At 36.6% G+C, this 24471-nt stretch overlaps 1 protein-coding gene across 4 annotated transcripts in view; it reads left to right on the top strand.

Moving 5' to 3' along the window:
• The window catches only part of NSF (N-ethylmaleimide sensitive factor, vesicle fusing ATPase), a 157235-nt gene that overhangs the window by 112197 nt on the left and 20567 nt on the right, over positions 1 to 24471 (top strand). For all 4 annotated transcript variants that reach the window (XR_009537688.1, XM_060135079.1, XM_060135078.1 and 1 more), the window contains exons 14-17: positions 56 to 212; positions 3314 to 3447; positions 14925 to 14991; positions 17219 to 17298. Coding sequence is in view for 3 of the 4 variants with exons in the window: in XM_060135079.1 (XP_059991062.1) it covers positions 56 to 212; positions 3314 to 3447; positions 14925 to 14991; positions 17219 to 17298 (438 nt within the window). In the remaining variant the exon portion in view is untranslated. The remainder of the gene's footprint in view (positions 1 to 55; positions 213 to 3313; positions 3448 to 14924; positions 14992 to 17218; positions 17299 to 24471) is intronic.

Genomic DNA, 24471 nt, shown 5'->3' with positions numbered 1-24471 from the left:
TTTAATTTTTAATACTGACGCTGAAAATGCTTTAAACTGTCCTTTTCCTTCATAGGCATTTGGCACAAACCAAGAGGATTATGCAAGTTACATTATGAATGGTATCATCAAATGGGGTGATCCAGTTACTCGAGTTCTAGAAGATGGGGAGCTGCTGGTCCAACAGACTAAAAACAGTGACCGCACACCATTGGTTAGCGTCCTTCTGGAAGGTGAGAAAAAATGATGTGATAGCATCAAAAGCTGAAAAAAGAAAAAGAAGCACTTTTACAAAGCCATTTAGCACATTCCAGAAAAATGAATTATTTTCAGTTCTAAACCTGTTCATGATTTGAAAATAGCAATCCATTCTGTGTTCCGATATTGTGCACGAATTTAAATCTTCTTGGGTTAGAATGTTACTAATGAATGATAGCAACTAGTTTTCTTATAGGATTGTATCTAAATTTCTATGTTACTTAATAGACTCTATGATACTACATAATATTCAATTCAATTAAAAAAATATTCACTGAGTATTTACTGTGTCTTAGGCATTGAACTGGTTGCTGGAGACACAAAGACATTCACAGAGTTGAGTCTGGTCATGAAAAAAACCATGTAAACAAACACCTAACTACCATGTATGTGTGTAAGGGTATGTGAATACAAGTCATTTTGCCCAAGGGTGATCAAAGAAAGTGTTCAATTTAGATTTTGTAGGATCAGTTAGGATTTTACCAAGTAGACAAAAAAGGAAGGACATTCTACCAATTATTTTTTATAGTTATAATTAGTAGAACAACAGAAAAGTTCAGTGAGTCCACATGACAGGGGAATCCAGCCCCTTCCAAAGGGCTAGGGGTGGGGGCTCCCTGAGAGAAACACATTCAGCCAAGACCTAAAGGACGAGGAGAAGCTGGGTGTGCATAGTAACTGCGGAAGATGTTCTAAACAGAGGGACCAGCGTGTGAAAAAGCCCTGGGCTGGAAGGAGACTGAACCAGAAAGGGAGATTGGCTAAGACATGAGACTGAAGAATTAGACAGGAGCCAGTTCGTGCAAAGCCTTGTAGACCATGTTAAGGATTTAGACTCTGTCCAGGGGGCAGTGGGGAGCCATTTGTAGGATTTTAAGCAGTGAAGTGACATGATCAGATTTATATTTTCAAAACGTCATGACTGCTTTGTGATAGAGAAAGGATTAGAGTGGCGAAAATACACAGGAAAGACCAATGGTGAGAAGCAGTTGCATTAGTTTTAATGAGAGCTGATTATGGTTTGAAGTACTGTAGTGGTAGGAGAGATGGAGTTATGTAGACCCTTTTGAGAAATATTTAGGAGGGAGAATAAAAGAGACTTTATGATAATTATAATAATGATTAATTAATTATTAAGCATAATTAAGCTAACATTCTTTGAACTCTTAACTATTTGCCAGTCAGTCTACTAGCACTTTACATATACTTTCTCATTTAAACCCCACTTCAATCCTGTGGGGGCAGATGCTGCTGTTATCCCTATTTTGTAGATAAGGAAGCTGAAGCTTAGAAATAGTAAGTAGATTGAAAATGGGGAGAGATCAAACATGATCCCCAGGTTTCTGGTATTCACGGCTGGTAAATGCTATTGTTTACTAAAACTGGGAACGCTAGTGGAGAAGTACATTTCAGAAAGAAAGATCATGAGTTCAGTTTTGGACACATTAAGTTCATGGTTCCTGTAGGATAATTGAATGGGAAATGTTGAGTAGCCCACTGGATATGTGGGTCTAGTGCTTAGAAGAGAGGTCTCGCTGGCAGTATACATTCATGAGTTGTCAGTGTGTAGACTGTTGTTGAATCCATGGGCGTGGATGAAGTCACTTACAGAAAGGGTAGGTTGAGAAGAAATGGGGGGCCTAGGACTAATCTCTGAGGTGTGTCAACATTTAAGGACTAAGTAGAGCAGGAAGAGTTGACAAAGGAGATTGAGCAAAAATAACCAGAGAGGTAAGAGGGGGGAAAAAGAGAATGTGCTGTCACAGAAGCCAAGAAAAGTATTTAAGGAAGGAAGAGAGGTATAGCTGATTCACTTTGCTGTACAGTAGAAACTAACACAACATTGTAAAGCAGCTATACTCCAATAAAAATTGATTATGAAAAAAAGAAAAATAAATAAAGAGGAGAGTTATCAGTTGTATCAAATATTCCTGAGAGGCCAACAGATAAAGTGTTGGATTTGGCGACGTGGAGGTCATTGGTGACCCTGATGGGAGCCTGTCCCATGTAATGGCAATGGAAGCCATAGCGTTTGTTTGAGGATGGATGGAAGGTGAAGAGTGAAGGCAGCTGGTGTAAATGATTATTTAGGGAGGTTCCATTTCGAAGGGAGAAGGCAGAGTAGTGTTGAGAGTAGTGAAGTCAAGAAAGAGGTTTTTTTTGTTTTGTTTATTAAACTGTCAGTAGACTAGAGCATGTTTAAATGCCATTGGTAAGGCTCCAGGGAAGAGGGAGGGGTGGAACATATGGGGGAGAGGGTACAGTCAATAATGTCAGGTTCCTCACAGATGTAGAGAACAAATGTATGGACACCAAGGGGGAAAGTGGTGTGTGTGTGTGTGTGTGTGTGTGTGTGTGTGTGTGTGTGATAAATTGGGAGCTTGGGATTGACATGTATACACTAATATGTATAAAATGGATAACTAATAAGAACCTGCTGTATAAAAAATAAAATTAAAAAAAATAATAATAATGTCAGGTTCCTGAGAAGATGGGAAAGAATGATTGGTCAATTTATGGTTGGAAGAGGGGCACATCTTTTATTACACAGAATGGAAGGAGGAGATGTCTAAATATAAGTAAGTAGCTTTGGTTGCTTTCATGAGAAGACCTGAGTCTTTAGTTTCCTAGCTCTTTAAGTCACGTTTGCTTCTAATAAGGCAGTTTTCTCTGCCCCTAATATCACCTCCTAAGAAGATTGTATTTTTCTGTCAGACAAATGATTTGATAGAACTAGTAACATAGGTACTGATATGCATTCGAATGCATTCTCTTTCTTTTTAAAGAAGCAAAACGCTTGCATTTTTTATATTTAGCCAGAAGTTTGAAAGATTACGGTTATGTGAGAAAGAAAGAAGGAATATATTTCAGTATACTTTTGAGAAGTGCTAATCAGTTCATTAAATTTAGTTGCTAATAAATAAGAGAAAACATGTCTGCCGTGAAATTGTGTCAGGAAATGTTAATGAGCAACTAGTTGAGGCCTCAGTACATTGTGGATAAAAGTTTAAACTTGTTTTATTCCTCTTTGCTTAGGTTGGCTTTTTTCCCCTGACTTGCTCGTATTGTTATGCAGGTCCTCCTCACAGTGGGAAGACTGCTTTGGCTGCAAAGATCGCAGAGGAATCCAACTTCCCCTTCATCAAGATCTGTTCTCCTGATAAGATGATTGGCTTTTCTGAGACAGCCAAGTGTCAGGCCATGAAGAAGGTATCAGGATTTTTACTTTCATTTTAATTTCCTATCTCTTAGATGTGTGTGCACGCGCGTGTGCGTGTGTATGTACACATGTACATATATATCTGTCCTTGTGTGTGTATATATATATGCCATGGCAGTTATGTTCTTCTCAAGTAGAATTAAATTATCAGCAGAATTTGGTGGGAAACAGCAACTGTTTTAGACATAGTATTTAACTTCGTAATGCATTTTTATTAGAGTATCCTTATCTTCCAAATTATGCTTTGTTTAGTGTGTATTATGATTAATTTTCATTTCTTAAGTTTGTATTGACTTGATTGAAAGATCACAGTTAAGATTGTTTGAGTAGAGTGGAGCAAATTCATTTAGGAATTTTTAAGTTCTTTCATCAATGTATAAAGTCAGACTAGGGTCAATTAAATTGACTGTATAGTTTGGGAAAGAACAGAGGTGTATCATTGGAAAGATATTCTCAAAACCCCTACAGAAAGATGGTGGTATATTAGATAGTAATCAGTCTGCTTGGCAGACTTAGTGCGGTCCTTGTCTTTTTGCCTTTCTCCAAGTGCCATTTGTCACCTTCTTAATACAGCTGCTTTGAACCACTGGTGAAAGTTAGAACAACATAGAATCCTAGCACTGAAAGAACTCTAAGATCGTCTGGTTCATCGCTCTTACATTCAAGCAGGTACCATGTAAGGCATTTAGGATAGTAGGTGGTTGCTCATTAAAAACAGAAAAGAAAAACAACAAAAATCAATGCTGAACACTCTTAATGCCTGTTTCACCTCACTTAATTTCCATTGATATTCTGATTTTGCGTACTCCCAGACAGTGAAGAAAGATTATTTTTTATATATTTAGTTGAAGTATTTATTTTACTTAAATCCTTTTTTTCATGCTTGATCTTTTATAAATAAGAACTTACTGTAAGTTAAAGAGATGTGAGAAAATCAGAATGAGGGGAAAGAATCTTGAGAATGGGCTTGCTGCCTAGTAAAGACAGCTCAGATGTTCTTTTACCTTGTTCTTAGGCCCTCACTTTATAAAGATGTAGGATAGAATTACCTTAGTTTTTCTTTAGGGAAGAGATTGAAGAGGAAAATACATTCTTTCAAAAGCAGACTCCCAAAAAATATAAGTTTGAGAAGTTAGTCTCATGTTTGTGCAGGTAGCAGAAAATCATTTGTGTAGATTGCTTGAAATGGATAGAGGAGGCGGAGCTTGGAACAGGATTCCACACCAAAACGTCAAGGTAAATATTCTGCGTAAGGTCTTTGAAGTTGAGTGTGAAAGCGAGGGAAATGTTGTAGATACAAGAACTTAAATATCATAGTCTGTTTATTCTGTGTCTGAAGTGAGACCTGTAGTATCTATCCTTCCCAGGAAAATCTGGACAGAATCACTAGGACCAGTAACCTCCCTAATGTAGGTAGGGGTTGCTTTTCTTTATTTTTTGGTCTTTTTCCCTTTAAAGGGAACCTTTAAACCGCTGTTGTTGAAAATTTAAATAGCCTTTGGAATTGGTGGCCATTGAACTTAGCATTTAATTGAACAGCTGATTCTATTTTCCTAACTCCATCTATTCCTTATACTTGTTCAAAGTAGTCGTCTTCTGTGCATATGGTAAATTACTCCACTGCTTTCCACCAGCTGCCAGCTTCTACCTCACATGTACTCTGAGATGTGGGTGGATGGTCCTGGTTTTTTCTATAAAGTTTTTTTTTGAAGTATTTTAGGCTCCTGCACATCAAAGCTGCTTTGCAAGTGTGAGATATTATCATTTTTATTATTTCAATCTCTTGCAGATTGACTTGAGGGGGGAAGGTAATATGTGCTGATTTTAGAGGCTTAAATGGTTAAATTAATGGCTTAATAATTTATGATTTAATCTTTAAATTGTTGAAGCCTTTCAAGGTAGGGTTTCAGATGAGTAGAAGGCTAAGGTGTATAAAAATAAGTGTCTAGGGCTTCCCTGGTGGCGCAGTGGTTGAGAATCTGCCTGCCAATGCAGGGGACACGGGTTCGAGCCCTGGTCTGGGAAGATCCCACATGCCGCCGAGCAACTGGGCCCGTGAGCCACAACTACTGAGCCTGCGCGTCTGGAGCTTGTGCTCCACAACAAGAAAGGCCGCGACAGTGAGAGGCCCGCGCACCGCGATGAAGAGTGGGCCCCCGCTTGACGCAACTAGAGAAAGCCCATGCACAGAAACGAAGACCCAACACAGTCTAAATAAATAAATAAATAAATTTAAAAAAAAAATAAAAAAAAAATAAGTGTCTATACAAGCTTACTTGAAATGGTTTGGATTCATGATTCACTGTCTGGATCATCCTTGTACCCTTAAAGTTACAAAAATCATTTCTGCTTCAACAGTATAATAAATTCATATTAAGACTTTTTGGGTTTTCCTTGGGGAAAAATATTATTCCTTGTGACTAAAGAACAGAACAGAGAAAAGAATGAAGCATAGGTGTCTTAGAAATATATTAGAAATACTGCAAAATCTTTCCCTGCAAATAGTTTTCACATTGTTGCCTAATGATAGATTGACAAAAGCCTGGGGGCTCAAACCCATCTAAAGGTGCTAAGTCTTCCAGTTTGCTTTTGAAAATGAAATATTAATGCCATTCTTTAGTAGTTCTAGTCTCCCTCCCACCATTGTTCTCTTCCCTTCTTTTTTTTTAGTGTGAAGATGGAAAGATTTTTTTTTTCAAAGCACAAATAATTTATAATTCTTTATCATTAGGGAGAAGACATTTCTTTCCTTTTAAGTGCTTCCCTCCCACCCCCAAAATGTAGCTTTTCCCAATTTCAAAAATAATTTAGAAAATGCAGAAAAGGATACAGAAGAAAATAAAGCCCATATTTGTCCTTCTATTTTCTTCTCTACTCAGATACACGTACACACACACATATATTGGGGATCACATTGGACATACTGTTTTAAACCTGGTTCTTTCACTTAATATGAAAATTTTTCATTGTCATTAAATGTATCTCGATATTATGTTAAATTAATAGCTGTATAATATCCATTTAAACATTGCTTTTTTGTTGAACATTTATGTTGTTTCCAGGTTTTTTCACAATTATAAACAATATTCTGTAGAACTCCCAATCACTGCCCCCATTTTCTTATTACATTTTTCTGAGAGTAGCATCCTGATTTACTGGCTGAGAATTTGGACTTAGGTTTCAAATAGACCTGAATTTGAATCCCAGCTCCACTGCTCTTACCAGCTCTTATAGTCACTTAACATATAAGCCTCTGTTTTCTCATCTACCAAATGAAGATAATATTAATAGCTGCCTCATTGGGTTGTTATGAGAATTAAATGAGATGGTGATTTATGTACGGTATCACATAGTGCCTTGGGATATAATATGTGCTCAGTAAAGTATAGTGGTTGTTTTTACTTATTATTATTGCACATACATTTCTGGTTATTTCTTTAAGATAAATTCTCAGAATTGAGATTGCTAAGGTAAAAATATTAATGGTTTTCAAATTTTTATAAGTATTGCTATTAAAACTTATGTAAAAATACTAATGTTTATAAAGCCCACCTCTTAAGAAAGTTGTGCTAATTTACACTTGCGGCCCCATCATATAAGAATGTCAGTTTCCTTGGGCTCTTGCCCGAACTTGATGTTGTTAAAATATTTTTTGCAGAAACTAACATAACATTGTAAAACAATTATACTCCAATAAAGATGTTAAAAATATATATATATATTTTTTGCAAATTTGATAGGTAAAAGATTGGCATTAAAATCATTTATTCACCTACATTTTAATGACTAGATCCTCAGTTTTAAAGATTTTTCAAAATGTTTTGCAATGGCAATAGTTTGTGAAACTCAGAAATATTATAACACATTAATTTTTCTTAGAGAGAGGTGGTCTGAATACTTAAGTCATAGAATATCTTTATATACCATTTTATTACTTAAACCAAGAGATGAGTTTTTGTTAGTAGAGAGGGCCATTAGGCTTGCTTTAATGAGTATCTAAGATTTAATTGCAACTAAGGTATTCTTATTCACATACAGATGGTGCTAAAATATATGAAAGTAGTTTATTCTCAATTAATTTAAAATTCACCTTATACTTAATCTGCTTAATAAATCCTTTCTCCATAGATAAACTCCTCAATACTAGCAAAGTCTGTATGAAGTATTATCCTTACATTCTGGGGGGGATACTATGTGTTCCATTAAGATATTTGAAGTGTTCACAGATCTTTCTCTTCTCCCCCATTTTATTTTTGTTTCCCCAACTTTATTCTGTTTAAAAATTTTCATTCCTTTATCCATTTTTGCATCTATACTTAAAAAAAAAACCCTATTTTACTAGTTCTATTAATGGCATTAAATGAACAAAAGAACAAAGCAGTAGAATTTGATTTTAACTAATTACCTAATGTTGGTGCTTTCCGAGTATACAATCAGTACAGAGGTGAAATAGAACAATCCGATGTGACTACATTGTTTGAACAAAATTAAGTAGAAAATTAGTGATTTATAAAACTATACCCATTAATAGCATAATATAGTCTTGTTTTTAAAAGGACTGAAAATTAATGGAAGAAATTTTCCTTTCCACTGGCTTTGCAAGAAAGAAATAATCTTCTTTGAATATCCTCCTGTAAATCCCACTGCAGATTGTAGTCTGCACAGAACAGAATCATGGTGCCTAATCCTCCTCTTTTCATGGTTTAGTCCATACAAAGAGCAGAGCTGGAAATTGGATCTTTTGACAGCAGTTACTAAGCAACAGAATTTGGATGTTTTTGGTTAACATCCTAATATATCATGTAGCTGATTTGTTGAAGATTGTGCATGCATTAACTGAGAGAAGTGGACACCCCGGAAGTGACTACAGGTCCCTGTACTGCTGGGGGACAGAGCACTTGTTGTTTTTGTTTAATACACTCTGTCTTTTGACGTTTGTATCTGTTCGGCACACAAAGGAAGATGGTGTATGTAGCTCTATAGTGGAATTTAACTTTCAGATCTTGTGACTTTTTATATTATTAAAAATACCCCACTCTGTCGCTCATGTCATGTGAAAATTTAAGAATTTTTCCTGAAAAGCAGGGAGAACAAATAAGGGATTTTAAGGTCATTCCAGGAAGCTTGAGTGCTTTGCCAAAAGTTTGGGTCCACTTCCTGAGGCAGTTTCATTAGAAGACAACTAATGTTTGCTTGGTTTGCTCCCAAGTTATTTTTAGAAACTAGAGATTATTACTGATAGCACCAATTTGAATTTGCTCATTTACGTTTTTATGTGCTACCAAATATGATTAGAGTATTCTTTCAACTAATTGCTGACAGATTTACTACATTAGGGATTTTCTAAGTCATCAGATTCCTACTGTCATCAGATTTCTACTAACTAGGTACTTCATGCGAGCCACTTCAGAACTGAGATGAGCTCTTACAGCCCCCAAAGAACCTGAAAATTTGGCTTCACTTACCTCAGAGCGCTAAAGAGGTTATAGAAAAAGGAGGACAGAATCTACTTAGTACACGCTTTGCTGTGGTTTGTGATTCTGAAAGGCTGGGATTAACATGGAGCTAATGCTGGCGTGTTCCCATTTGTATTCGTGTAGACTCCAGCGTCTGCAGCTGCTGCCCCTCCCCTGCACACAGGTGGCTCCCAGCTTGTCTGAAGATTCCAGGAGTGGGCTCTGTGCCTTGAGAGCTTGCTGTGTCCTTCAGGACCATAACAGACCTGCCCCTAAACCCTTGGCAGCAGGAGCCCCACACCTCCTCTCACAGGGCCTCCAGCATGCCTTTGCTGCAGTCCCAGGCCCCACACATTCCACGTTGTCTCTCATGACCCACTACACCTGCCTTTGCACCCAACAGTGGAGGCACCAGAGAGTTTAACGATGACAACCTCATTATGTCCACAGCTAGAGATAGACTATGGAACTCTGTTTTCTAGAGACGTTCTTCATCTTCTAGAATAGACCTCTCATTTTTTCCCTGTTGACTATTGACACTCTTTTCCACACTTTTCCTTTCTTCCGTTCTTCCATTCTGTTTCTTTAGCCTTCTCTTTCAGACTTCTCACCTGACTCTAAGAATACGTCTATTCTGCTAATTTTACCTGCTCTACAGGAAACTCCCTGATAGAACTAGGATGGCCGTACACTCCAATGTGCTGTGTGCAATCTTGGTTTTTACCTGTTGTTCCAGCATGATTATTAACAACTCCCACCTTTCAAGTGTCCTGCTTTGCATGATAACTTCTATGATCCCTTTCTGATAACCTCTTCAGCAAGAAAAGACTTGAGCATCATACTTTCATCTTACTAAATGAAAGGATCAAAATTTAAGTTAATTTTTTAAAGAGTCTGTAAGATACCACTAGTAGCCCCAGCTTCAGCCCGCCTGGCTAAATGTTGTTTGGGCGTTTGGTCTGGAGCAGGCACTGTGTATTTGCTGTGTGCTGTTACTGACGGCAAGTTTGGCACTTCAGTTCTTCAATTCGAGCTGCGGCAGTTTGTACAATTTTACTTTTCTTTCATCTTTCCTTCTTGTACCTCTCCTCCTTTTTGGGTTTATCTACCTAAAGTTATGGTAGAACTTCCCAGCTCAGTATGTAAATATCTCACTTAGATTTTAGTCTGGCAGCTAAACGCGTATATTTGCCAGTGGAATCTGAGTATCTCCTTATTTAGCATTGGGCCAGGAAGCCAAGAATGGAAGAGGCTGAGGAGACTAGGCAGAAACATGGATTCAGGGAAAGAGTGATGACCTTATATTACACTCGTGACTACATAAGGAAAAGAATGTGTGTGTAAGAAGTGAAAGGTGTGTGTGTGTATTTAAATTAAAGCAGAGTTAACTGAAACTGGTCAGATTACAACTGGAATTGCATAGCGTTTGTCATGGTTAGTATGTTGTTAAGAGAGTTTGCTGTGAGTACTCCTATCCCCGTGGTAGTAATTAGTACATTAAGAGCTGTCTGTAAAAAAAACTAAATTAAAGACTGCTCTAGGTATTTTTCTTCTAAAATGTTATAGGTAACCCATGTGGTCAGCTGTGAAGTGATTTGTAATGCTTTGTGAATCACAGTATCTGAGATAAGTTAGTGAGACTGCATATAAATTTATCATCAGTTTAGACCCCAGCAGAGTCCTGAATAAGGTTCCTGTAGCCCTGTAAGCTTTAAGAAGGGAGAAGGGCTGATTCAGGGAAAGTGTAAAACTAATGCAAGTAGCCAGTCCATGATGTCTTGGGCCCCTGTGGCTTTAATCCACGATATTACAGCCTGTCAGACAGAATGATATGCTTGCATCAGAGCCCTTAGTAGAATTCTGAACAAATGTTGTAAAGAGCCAAGCATTTTTTTCAGTGACTTCTTAAAATCACCGGAGTTCGCAGGATACCACATTGGCTGCTATATGGTCCAGTTTTCAAAAAAGAGCAAAGAACCACAGTGGAACTGCTTCTAAACTTTTCCATTGTCTCTTCCATTTCTCTTCTGCTTCATCTCTCACCCACCACTCCCCATACACACAGCACCAACGCTGACACCTCTTCATTTTAGTTCTTATTGACTGTATGTTAGTTCCTGCAGTGCTCCTAAATTTTCTCATCTCTGTGCCTCTTAATAATCAGTACACTCTGCTTAGAACACTTTCTTTCCTGTTTTTTACTGCACTGTTCATCCTTCAGGTCTCAGCTTAAATGTCACTTCCTAAATTTAGGAGACCATCGTTGACTCCATAAGCTCTTATCAGTAACAATAGGCTAAGTTATGCTGCGATAATGAACAACGCTGAAAATCTCAGGGGCTTAACACAACAAAGTTTATTTCTTGCCCACATTACATGTCCGTCATGACTCAGAGGGGAAGCTCTGCCATAGTTTCTCAGAGATTCAAGCTAATAGGTAATAGAGACTCCATCTCATATGCGATTCCATGATAGCCAAGGCAGGATAAAGGATGTATGATGAATCAAGCAGTGGCTCTTAAAGCTCCTTTCAGAAAGTGATATACTCTGTACTCACATTTTACTACCCAAAGCAAACCCCATAATCATCCCTAACTTAAGAGGGGGTAAGGAAGTACAATCCTACCATGTGCCAGAGAGAGAACCAGGATGTGTAGGGTATCCCCAAGGACTACCGCCGCTCCCGTGCTGTATACCAGCACATCATCTTGTATTTCCTCTAACATCGTGATGCCATGCTTTATTATAGTTACATGTGACCTTACTCATTACTCTTTCCATTGCCTTCATTAGTGCTTGACACATAATAGGAATTCAAAAATATTTGTTGAATGAATGCATAGAACAACACTCCAAGATTCAGTCCTTAGCTCTTTATTCTTCTAGTTCTACCATTTCTCCTTGAAGATCACATGCCTCTCTCATGGTTTCAGCAGTCATTGCCCTGAGGGTGATGTCCATACCCTGACTTCAATCTTACATCTCCAACTACTTACTTGGTATTTCTACTTGAATTTAATGCATAAATTTAAATTTATTCCTTCAGTAAATATTTATTGATTACTTTCTGATAAGGCATTATATGAAGTGATGTGGATTCAGAGATAAATACAATAGTACTTGCCTTCACAGGGCTTAAAATCTAGTGTAATATAGGGAAGAATACAATGAATCCGTTAATATATACACAATATACAAAATGCTATACCAAAGGAGAAGAGAAACAAGTGACTTACGGCAAGATGGAATTAGAACTTGTGTTGTTTCAACCATTGAATCCACTGGGCAAATATTATTACTAAATACTCTTCTATGCTGGGTACTGAGGATAACATGAATAAAGTTCTTTTTCCACCTCACAGTCCAGTGAGGAGACAGGTAGCTAAGGACGAAAGGCTAGGTGAGATTTTGATACAATGTGGGAGGGTGACTGAGGGGTATGGGGGATGGTGCAAAGGAAAGCAACAGAGGCATTCTTTCATGCATGCATACAGCAAACATTTATTAGGCACCAGTGAGGCATCAGATCCTGAAAACATAATACTGAGGAAGACAATTCCTACCTTAAATAATATAGAAAAAAAAGAAAAATAATATATATATATATATACACAGTATGTTGGGGAGGAACTTACCATCTAGATTGTCAACATGAGTTATTATTTTGCTTTTGTTTTTGTTGTTTTTGCATCTCTGAGGGCGAGTTTTGAGCATAGAAAAGACCATGTGTAGCTAATTTGAGGTCTAAAAAATTAAAATTCAACATATTAAAATTATATAATTTAAAATCCAGTATTTCAACACAAAAGAAAACTTAAACTTTAAAAAGGTCCACCCCTGGGGCTTCCCTGGTGGCGCAGTGGTTAAGAATCCGCCTGTCAATGCAGGGGACACGGGTTCGATCCCTGGCCCAGGAAGATCCCACATGCCGGGGAGCAACTAAGCCTGTGCTCCACAACTACTGAGCCTGCACTCTAGAGCCTGCGTGCCACAACTACTGAAGCCCACGAGCCTAGAGCCCGTGCTGTGCAACAAGAGAAGCCACGACAATGAGAAACCCGCGCAACACAATGAAGAGTAGCCCCCCTGCTGGCTGCAACTAGAGAAAGCCCACGCACAGCAACGCAGACCCAATACAGCCAAAAATAAAAACAAATAATTAAAATAAATAAATACATAATAAATAAAAATAAATTAAGTCCACTTCTTTTATTCTATTTGTAAGTCTAGTAAAAGGTAGTTCAAAAAGAGACTTTTATAACAAATTTCTTTAAATATTTTAAACAATATTTACACATTTAAAATATTTTATTTTCTCTTTGACGTACTTCAGTTGTTTAACAAACAAAACATTCTAAATTTCAAAGTAAATCTATAAGTACATTTACTTAGTAATAAATTAAAACTAATAATATAACTGTGGTGAATCTCAGATTACCATTACCATTTGGAGGGCTATTAAAGTTATATTTTACCTTCCAACATAAAAGTTTATCAAAATTAATTATTCAACTGCATATTTTAAATTGAACTAGCAAGACTAATCTGTTAATCTAACATGGTAAGTTAATTGTTACAGAAGTTTAAAGACCAACTATTCACAGATTGTCTTTAAACTTAATATGAAAAAGATTAATATTTTAGGTTTAATTTACTTTATTTCTATACCTAATTCTTAATCTTCTATAGTTAAAAGATACCCAGTAAGGAATATTGTGCTACTACAAACAAACTTGGGAGAGGCGTGGTTACCATCTTGGTGCACTGAGGTTACTTATCAATCAGATTAGGCTGGGATACAGGAATTAATTCTTACAGATGACACCAGTGGGATTCACTGAGCCCCAGTTATGGTCACTGGAATAGGAATGCCCAACATTTACAAAAAGGCTGGTCTCAAGGCCTTGAGCACTTACATTAAATTTATACATAAATTAATTCTTCTGTCTGGCTTGAAATTGCTACATCCTTGCCAGCATATAACAGCTTCCTTCACTGTTTGCTTAATTTGCATTACTTTGGTTATCTTAAGATAATGTCCTGTTATCTTTTGTCTAGTTCTAACATGCATCTATCTGATCCTTTATACCAGCTTTAATTCTTTTGTAAACACTTTGGTTGCTGTGGTCTGATTTGAGTTGACAGAATTCTCTGCTTTCTGTGTTTTTCCTGTTTGACAGGCCACAATTCTTATAGATAATAAAATGATATTCAGTTCTACCCTGCACATCCCTGTGGCTCCATCTAGCTCTTGAGTCATAACACTGAAGTCATGCTTCTGACATAGATAGGAGAGACCATTATGATAAACTTGATGGATTTGTCAGTTGATTAATTCCAGCTGTTCCTCAGCACGCCCCAATGTGACACATCCAGCTCTTAGAGCTGAAAGCAGCATTACCCTGCCCTTGCTCAGCCATGATCCAGCTGTGACATCTTGGGCAAGTCATTTAACTGCTTTGGGCCTCAGTTTCCTCCCTTTTAAATTGTAAGAACTCTTGGGCTTCCCTGATGGGGCAGTGGTTAAGAATCCGCCTGCCAGTGCAGGGGACCCAGGTTCTATCCCTGATCCGGGAAGATCCCACATGCCGCAGAGCAACTAAGCCCGTGCGCCACAACTACTGAGACTGCACTCTAGAGCCCCCGAGCCACAACTACTGAAGCCTGCGTGCCTAGAGCCCGTGCTCCACAGCAACAAAAGTCATCGCAATGAGAAGCCCACACACCTCAACGAAGAGTAGCCCCTGCTCACCACAACTAGAGAAAGCCCACACACAGCAACGAAGACCCAACACAGCCAAAAATAAATAAATTAATTAATTTTTTAAAATTGTAAGAACTCTTCAAGTTCTGAAGCTCTATTAAATTCTAGTTTTGTGTAGTCAGAAATATTGGGTGTTTTACTGTGTTTTGTTTGAGCATTGGTCAGGAATTAGCTAAATTTTATCTTCTTGGAAATTGTCATAATTATGGAGGGCAGTGAGATAATAAATGGTTTTGCTTTCTTCTAGATCTTTGATGATGCATATAAATCCCAGCTCAGTTGTGTGGTTGTGGATGACATTGAGAGACTGCTTGGTGAGTCATGACTTTTGCCATCGTACTATCCTTGCCGCATTACAGCTAATGTCTCACAAATTACAAGAGAAAATACAGGTGTTTATAATCTATAGGGCAATAGAAATACCTTTCTTTGTCTAATAAGGAAATACAACACTATCGCTTATATCTGAAGTCAACAATGGTATTCATGTTAAATATGCCTTATGACCGTAGCTGCATTATAAACTGCTTTCCTATAAGGGCCCATGTCTCATATTATTTTGTATCTTCCACAGAGTTCCCTGCCCATAATAAATGATTAGTAATTTTCGTTGATGGATATATTTGCTGTATACTATTTCTGAGCTGCCTGTAGCTTAGGGATTCCATTTGTGAACTTTGACAGAACTAAGGAAAGAAGGGTTTAGGGCTGGAGTGAAATCTACAGGTTAGCTGTAACACTTGGGGCAGAAGTTGTAATCTCTTTGTACATCAGTTTCTGCTCACATAAAAAAGAGACTGTATTCTCTTCCTTACTTATCCCACAGAGTAATTGTAAAGACAAAAATGAGATAATAATTGTGAAAGTTGAAAACATTCTGAAAGTTAAAAGTGCTCTACAGTAATTTTTTAAAATACCTATTAAACATCTCCTACGTTTAAGTGCACTTCTACAGAATACAAAGATGAATAAAACAGTCCCTGTACTCAGCTCATAAGAGGTATTCTACAAATAAATGCCAGAACAGTGTTATTACTCTTACATTTTATTTCATTGCAAAAAAATAGATAAATCTGGAATAAATTCATTGTAACAATGGCTCAGGATGCTATAATAAACTTGATTGAAATTGAACCTACCTGGTAACTTAATAAATATCTGAAAATACTGCCAACACCTGGTTAACTAACCCCTTCTTCATTAAGGGGTCCATAATGGTGTAGTAATGATTTCACGTTAACTGTTCTTACTACGTTTTTCCCATGATTTTCAGACTTGTGTTACATCCTCTATTACTTCTTTATTTTCCTGTTTCCTAAGGCAATGTTTATTACAAAGCAAAGCAGGTATATCTGTGAGGTCTTCTTAAATCAATAGTTTTATCTAGTGACCTGGGTTTTGGGTCTGCTATTTTTGATACACTTCAGCTCAGTTTCTGGGATTATTTCTTTAAAAGCTTTTAGGCACATACTCATAGCTCTGTGTAAAGTCCTTTATCTAAACACAATTGAGATGTGTGGTCATAGCAACAGTACTATGTCAGGAATGTGTGCCCTCTGAGTATATTTTCACTTGTATGAATAGTTATTATCCGTACTTATTTGTTCATTTATTCAGTAAGCATTTGCTGAGCCCTTACCACTGTGCTAGAATTATTAGGGTTTCAGGAAAATAAGTAGTAAGATGCTGTCATTATGACATACATTGGCAAAAATTAATACAAAGTAGAATGTGCCATGTGTTCTGGATATTCAGAAAGGGGAGGATCACTTTTGACTTCAGAGGGCTGATGCCTGAAGGCAGCTCTAAGCACAGGGCAAGGGTGCATGTGCAACATGCAGAGAAAGCAAAGCGGGTGTCATTAGTGTCGAATCTTGAAGGATGGGTAGAAGTTTTAACAGGTAGAAAGTTATTTGAGAAGTTCACTGTTCTTCACCATCTGTGGACCAATCTTAGTGGCTTTACCATCATTTCAGTTGTATTGAAGTACCTTACTTACATTATTATTACTTGCCATTTCCCCCTCTACCCATTTTCTAGTATCATGTTTTGTTGCCTGTGTACTCACTGTATTACCATGGCTTGCAGTAACTTCTTGGAAATGTTTAGTAAATACTCCTGGGGATTTCTTTTTCCTCTTTTAAAAAAAAAAAAACTGTCTCTGAATATCAGACAGAGATGTCTACATGAACTCAAAATGGATATTTAGACACTTTTTTAAAAATTTACAGATAAGAGTTCTTACGTACTATTTTAAGCATTTAAGTTACTGTAGATATTTTGTCTTGTTATCGTTAGTTGCATGACTGTTATTTAGGACTGTGTTTACTCTTTTTTTTGGAATTTTATTTTATCTTATTTTTATACAGCAGGTTCTTATTGATTATCAATTTTATACATATTGGTGTATATATGTCAATCCCAATCTCCCAGTTCATCCCACCACCACCCCCCAGGACTCTTTATGCAGAAAAATCAGAATGTTTGGAATATGTGCATATGTATATCGAATCCCTAAACATAGCAATGTTTCTCTTCCAGATTATGTCCCTATTGGCCCTCGATTTTCTAATCTGGTATTACAGGCTCTTCTTGTGTTACTGAAAAAGGCGCCTCCTCAGGTAAAAATAATATAAGGAACATTTTCACAGAGTTTCTCCAGTAAATTATACAACGGTGCACTCTCTAAATAAGCAGATTATCATAAACATATAAAATTTTCTTGTTGAAGAGATTTTGAAAGGTTGTCTGGTCTGGCCTTCTGCCTTAAGGTAAATGATTTTCTTAATCACTTTTCTTAATCAGAGAAATTTTCTGTTCTTTTTCTGAAGATCTCAAAATCCCAGTTTCAGTTAGTATTCTGTGTTGCTTTATAACTTCACCACCATATTACACATCCCTACTTCCCTCCGTTTCCCATGAGAGATATTAATACATGATAGTAATGTAGAAGGGATTAAACACATGTTCCCATTTGTTTTGTTTTTCGTTTCATAAGTTTTCCTAAGAATTTGTATTTGGGGTAATTTACATCCTGTAGGGAGTTTTGTTTTGTTTTTAGTTTTTAAGGATGAGCTTGAGTTATTTTTCTTGTGTAATGTGGCAGTTTTGAAGAGTGAGTTTATAGCCAGAACCTTGGTTCATGTGGTTGTAGTTTTTACTCATGTGGCTGTTGGAGACTGGTGATTTTGATAGGTTAACACATTTAAACTAACCTATGAGGGTTGGTTAAATATGTTAATTATGTAGAGGCTGCCAGAGCATGTTTGGCTATGACATAAGACATGAATTCTCTTGGTTGATTCTGCATGTTGTAACCTTGAAGAAATGCCAATCAAAGGCAGATACAAAGGGGTGAAGCACTAACTTAAAAAAACATCTTAATGTCTGTATGGGAATCTCATATTTGAAGTTAGAGATATAAACTAAGCTGTATGGAAAATATTTAGTGTTAAGCTGGTGAATCTAATATTTAATTTAACAGTTAAAATTATATGTGTGTATGTGTTAGGCCTAAAGGTAAAGGACTTGTCTTGACTTTCTAGGGTTTTTTTTTATTTCCCTAAACTAGTGAAAAGAAACATACAACAACCTTGAAAATTTACTACATATTTGCACGGTGAAAGGATTTTTTCAAATCATTTTTCTGTAAACTGTTATTCCCAGGAGTTGGAGTTTTAGCTTATATTGAAGCTGAAATTAGAGAAGTGAGAATTTTTTTCTTTTCTGATTCCTTCAAAAAATATGTATATAGTTATAAAGCAGAAACTAACACACCATTGTAAAGCAATTATATTCCAATAAAGATGTTAAAAAATTTTTTTAATGTATATAGATATATCTAAAGTTTCTAGAATAAAAATAACCCCAATAAATAAATTTTTAAAATATATATATCACACACACAAAAAATCCTTTTTATGAAATCAGCATTTAAAAAATTATAAGATTAGGAGACTTTTCCCAGGTATTAAAATTTACTTCTTATAATATTCAGGTTTTTAGCTAAAAATAATTTATGCTACAAGCCATTTGAGAGAAGAAAGAATAATTTTTCAATGGTACTTTTTAAACTGCTTATCCCTTTACATTGTTAAATACTATACACATGGATTTAAACAGAGACATCCCCTGAGAATTATTTGTAATCCAAAATAGATACTAATAGAAATAAATAGAACATATTGACAAATGATTTGCAAAATCTTGAATAAAGACTTAGGAATAACTTTTTGTTTTATAAAAATAATTGTTAACACCCTTGAGGAAAGGAACATTATCTTATGCTTTTAAATCTTACAGCATCTGGCACTGAGGTTTATACAGATATGCTTCATGAATAACTTATTCAAATATATATATATATGTATATATATGTATATATATATATATATACACACACACACACACATATATATATAAACTTTTAAATATTTTTTGAGTGTCCCCTCATTTTGGTGGGATTGAGTATTTAGTATTGCTGTAGTTTATATTTGGCAAGATATGACTAAAGTGAAAACATTCAAAAATAAGTAAAGTTCAAATGGCCAATAACACAAAAAGATACTCAACATCATTAGCCATCAGGGAAATGCAAATCAAAGCCACAGTGAGATATCACTTTATATCAGCTAGGATTACCATAATCAAAAAGTCAGATAATAACAAGTATTGATATGCATATGGAGAAATTAGAATCCTTATACACTGTTGGTGGGAATAGGTAAATTGTGCAGCCTTTGAAGAACAGTCTAGAACTCAAAAAGTTAAAGATAGTGTTACCATATGACCCAGCAATTCTATTTCTAGGTATATACCCCAAAGAAATGAAAATATATATCCACACAAAAGCTTGTACATGAATATTCATAGCAACATTATTCGTAATAGCCAAAAAGTGGAAACAACCCAAATGTTCATCAAGTAAAATAAACTATGGTATATACATACAATGGAGTATTATTTGGCATTTAAAAGAAATGAAGTACTAATACATGCTATAACATGGATGAACCTTGAAAACATGCTAAACAAAAGAAGCCAGTCACAAACAACTACATATTGTATGATTCCATTTATATGAAATGTCCAGAACTGGCAAATCTATAGAGATAGAAAACAGATCAGTGGTTGCCTAGGACTGGAGGGGTGGATAGGGAGAATGAGAGGTGACTGATAATGGGTGCCGGGTTTCTTTGGGGGATGATGAATACGTTCTAAAATTGATTCCAGTGATGGTTGCACATATCTGTGCAATCTACTAAAAACCATTGAATTGTACACTTTAAGTCAGTGAACCGTGTGTTATATGAGTTACATCTTGATAAAATGGTTACAATAGATAGATACATAGATAGATAGTGTCAGAAGCTTAAATGATGAAAGGAGGATTCCATGCAGAGCTAGAGGTAAGGAGTGAGCATACAACATACATGGCCCAGATTGGAAAAAATCTTAGAAACAGGAGTTGAATCCTTAAAAAAGGGCTGTGGAATGAATTTCTCTAAGGATTGGAAAGGAAGGATATAGGAGCATGTAAGAAGTAGAAGATAGATGTAGTTGCCTTAGTGATTGGAAATGGTGGGGATTCTCTTTTAAGAGAATACCAGCCTGTCCTTAATCAGAATTTGGTGACTCTGACCTGGACTGCTAGATGACCTGCTGTATAAGTGAATCAGTGGCAGAAGAAGGTAACATTTAAAATATTTCTAGTTGGCATATATTTAACAAAATAAAAATATGCTTTCTCTGTACCACCTTGCTTTTTTAAATTAGTTTGTATTCTCTCAGGACAATAAGGGAAAATTTTTCAGGCTGATCCAGGGTCAAGACTATTTGTCATTCTAAAGTAGAAGCATTCACTTTACCAAACCATTATCATGTAGGTTTTTCAGATGTTTTCAATTAAATATTAAATGTATATGAATCTGAATGTTGTAGAGATGCATAGACTGGTAGAAAGCTATTATTTTATCATGTCAAGAAAACAGAAAAGTTGTAGGCATTTTTCTTTCAAAAGAGGAACTGTACATGCATACAATACAGTAATCATATCAGTCACAGAATCCTTAGTTTTGCATTTGTTGTAATTCAGCTTTCACATAGAAAAATTGTATGTGCATGTGTGCACATGCTCAAATAAAAGAATCCCTTCAGGGGTACTATGTTGTTATGTATCAAGATATTCTTTTTTTCTACTTCTCCCCCTCCCCCATCTCCCCTCCCTCATTGTAAATTGGCTTATTAAAACTGGTTCACAAGCCTTCCTTTTTTCCCTTTGTGATTGCTTTGGTCTTGGATTTTCAGTGTAGGACTAAAAATTCAAGTCAGATTTCAGTTACTAGGATAATTTTCTTTGAATTTTAAATTTTTCCAAGTTAATGCATAGATTTTTAATGAACCCAGTATTCAGTGGATTTGCTTTAAATTTAGCTGGAGAGTTAATTTCATGATTGATTTATTAGCCCTTTGAAAGTATAAAAAGTGGTATCTGTAGTTCATGAAGACTGAAAAACATCATCACATTTTGTTTAGCATCTTTTTAAAACCAATTAAAAGCTTTTCTAAAATGGATTGAACAGGAGAAAATAAAACATGTTCCCTAAGTCTTTATTTCAATCAAGTTTCCCTGTGTTCTGCAGGAGAAGAGATCGAGGGGGGATAGAAAAATTGAAAAGGGCTGTCCCAGCAGGGAGCCACGCCGCAGAAAAGGGCTGCTCTGAGAACTCAGCAGCAGTAGCTAAGAAAGCTCCCAGCCTGCTTCATCTACATGCAGAGTCACACAAGGCATGGGGGTGCTCACCATCACCACAGAGGTTTCACATGTGCTTCCCTGCTGATTCTTGTGAAAAGCTAACAATTGGCTTGGAGGGTAAAAGACCACTGCAGTTCACCCTCCCTGAGCTGGACGTACAATTTGTCCAGTGTTAGGAAATGTCCGGCTTAGCAGTGAGAGGCTTGAAGACACCCCTCCTTCCAGTGAGATTCCTAAAGCCGGCTCTTTTGCTTGATGACACTGGGGCTCTTTTCAAGCTTTGCAGATTTATGGAAGTCGAAGGGAATGTGCCTTTCAGGATCAGGAGGATGAAAGCCTTAGTCTTCGTGTCAAGGAAGAGGCAGTAGTAATGCAGTAAGGCCAGGTAAATCTTCCTGGAAACTGCAGCACCAGCGGCTTTATGATTTTCCTCATAGGTCTCTTCTGGCACCTTCTTTTTTTTTCTTTTTGGGAGACAAAGTGCCTGAAAAGGAACTCCTCAGCTGTAAAATGACATGACTTCCAGTTTCCTCAACAAGTGTGAGAGTAGTTAAGCCCATTAACCTGACTGCTTTAATGTTTACCTGACACTTTTGCAAATCAGTTTGGAAGAGTTCATCCATATGTACCAGAATAACCTTGTAACTAATGGAGAACCACTCCTTTTTCACTTCAGTGCTTCCCAGCCTTTTTCATATCGTGGCATGTAGAAAATGATAACATCTGATGAGGTACTTGGGTAAGTGGATGAGGCCGTTCACAGCTGGCCAGAGATGCAGCCACGCCAAGTGCCACCCAGCCTTCCCAAGGAGGCCTGACGAGAATTGGTATCTTAGAACACTTATAATTCATTCGCAGCATGCCAGCTGGAAAGTTCTTTGGAAACTGTAAACTTTGACAAAAGAAGATCACTCTAAATTAATAGCAATATTACTGAAGTAGAACTTGGACCTGACAGTTGTTAGAATTTTAGCTGAAAAATAAAGTTGTTGAAAAAAATCACTTCCTTACTGCTCTGGCACTTAGGAATATTACCTGATAAGAAAGAAGTAGGGCTTAGAGCTGGGAAGGGTATAACTAACAATAAGACTGTTAGTAAATTCCTGATGGGAACTCAGGCAGACGTATTTGTTTCTCCATGGGTTTAATTTAAGATCACCAGTCTCTCTACAAGATTGCTTTTTCTGTAATCCTTGTATGACATCTCAGTGCAATCTTACTTCGGATATGTTATTAGGAGTCTTGGTGATATTAAGCAACTGTTCAGTCTTTGGGTTGCTTTAGCAAAATAACCAAATAATGGAAGAGATTCCAAATCACACAGGCCTAAACATGAATATCTCTCTGTCTATCTGTTCAAAATTAACTCTGGCTAATGACTACAATATGACTCAAGAAGATATATAACCACTTTAAGAGAGAGGTTTAGTAATTTTGCCAGACACATTAATTGTAATCACTGATGTGTTGACTTCTGCATCGGACTTCTTTATAAAAAAATCTGTGTGATGACTGACTGTTTAGTAGCCCAGTTTTCTCATTTATTAAGTCAGTGACGTTAGATGGCTACTATAGTTTAAAAAATTCTCTAAAAGTGTACTTTACTTACTAGGTTATCTCAGAAAGTTCTATGTAAATTGAATATATATATATATATATAGAGAGAGAGAGAGAGAGAGAGAACAATTTCAAGTTCATCAAAAAACAGTGAAAGACCTTTTTTTTTTTCTTAGATTCCATATATATGTGTTAGCATATGGTATTTGTTTTTCTCTTCCTGACTTACCTCACTCTGTAGGACAGACTCTAGGTCCATCCACCTCACTACAAATAACTCAATTTTGTTTCTTTTTATGGCTGAGTAATATTCCATTGTATATATGTGCCACATCTTCTTTATCCATTCATCTGTTGATGGACACTTAAGGGTAAGACAGGAATAAAGACACAGACCTACTACAGAATGGACTTGAGGATATGGGGAGGGGGAAGGGTAAGCTGTGACAAAGTGAAAGAGTGGCATGGACATATATACACTACCAAATGTAAAATAGCTAGCTAGTGGGAAGCAGCCGCACAGCACAGGGAGATCAGCTCAGTGGTTTGTGACCACCTAGAGGGGTGGGATAGGGAGGGTAGGAGGGAGGGAGACGCAAGAGGGAAGAGATATGGGAACATATGTATATGTATAACTGATTCACTTTGTTATAAAGCAGAAACTAGCATACCATTTTAAAGCAATTATACTCCAATAAAGATGTTAAAAAAAAAAAAGAAAAAACAGTGAAAGAAATTTGGTGAGTCCTTTCATGAAACATTGCTGCAGATATCTGCTAAATAAAACCATGTTTTCAAAATAGGGCTTTTTGTTTTGTTTTTCAGTAGAGCACATCTAAAATATGTATTAATTAATGCAAAAAATTATAAGATAAATATATATACACACATACACCATTTTCAGGTAGCTCAAAATTAAATATCTAAATTTTAATCATAGAAAAATGCTAATGGTGCTGAGACAAAATATCCTCTCACTGCCTTAAATATATTACTGTGACTTGACATCAGCATTAGAAAAGTGTTGGTTATACCATCATAATGTTCCATGGGGCCATGAATCTAGTTATGAGTATCCTCTCTGCACAACTTACTCATTGTATTGGACTTGGAGTCAGAAAACCTGAGTTTGAGTCTTAGCACAGCCCTGGCATTTTAGTCTTGAAGTAGTCCCTTAATACCTTTGTGTCTATTTCTTCATCTGTAAAATGAAGATAATTCCTCCTTACCTACCACAGTGACGGCCAACTCACATAATGTAAGTTCTGTGTAAACCTGCGGGCTGCACAGATATAAGGTATTAATGCCTGATTGTGAAAAGCATAGAGTTACTGAGAAGTAGGAGTATGCTGTTTCCACAGAGAATGTCATTTGTAAAGAATCAGTTTATAAAGTCCTATCCTTAAAAAAGGATGAATGTTTCTCTTGCGTGATTTGAATGTTCCCATTGCTTGGAGCCTAGGGGTTGACATCTAAGATTCTG

Source organism: Lagenorhynchus albirostris, chromosome 20, assembly GCF_949774975.1.
Source record: "Lagenorhynchus albirostris chromosome 20, mLagAlb1.1, whole genome shotgun sequence".
In the NCBI taxonomy this organism is placed as follows: Eukaryota; Metazoa; Chordata; class Mammalia; order Artiodactyla; family Delphinidae; genus Lagenorhynchus; species Lagenorhynchus albirostris.
The sequence above is the reverse complement of the archived record's forward strand: the minus strand, read 5'-3'. Positions and strand labels throughout refer to the sequence as shown.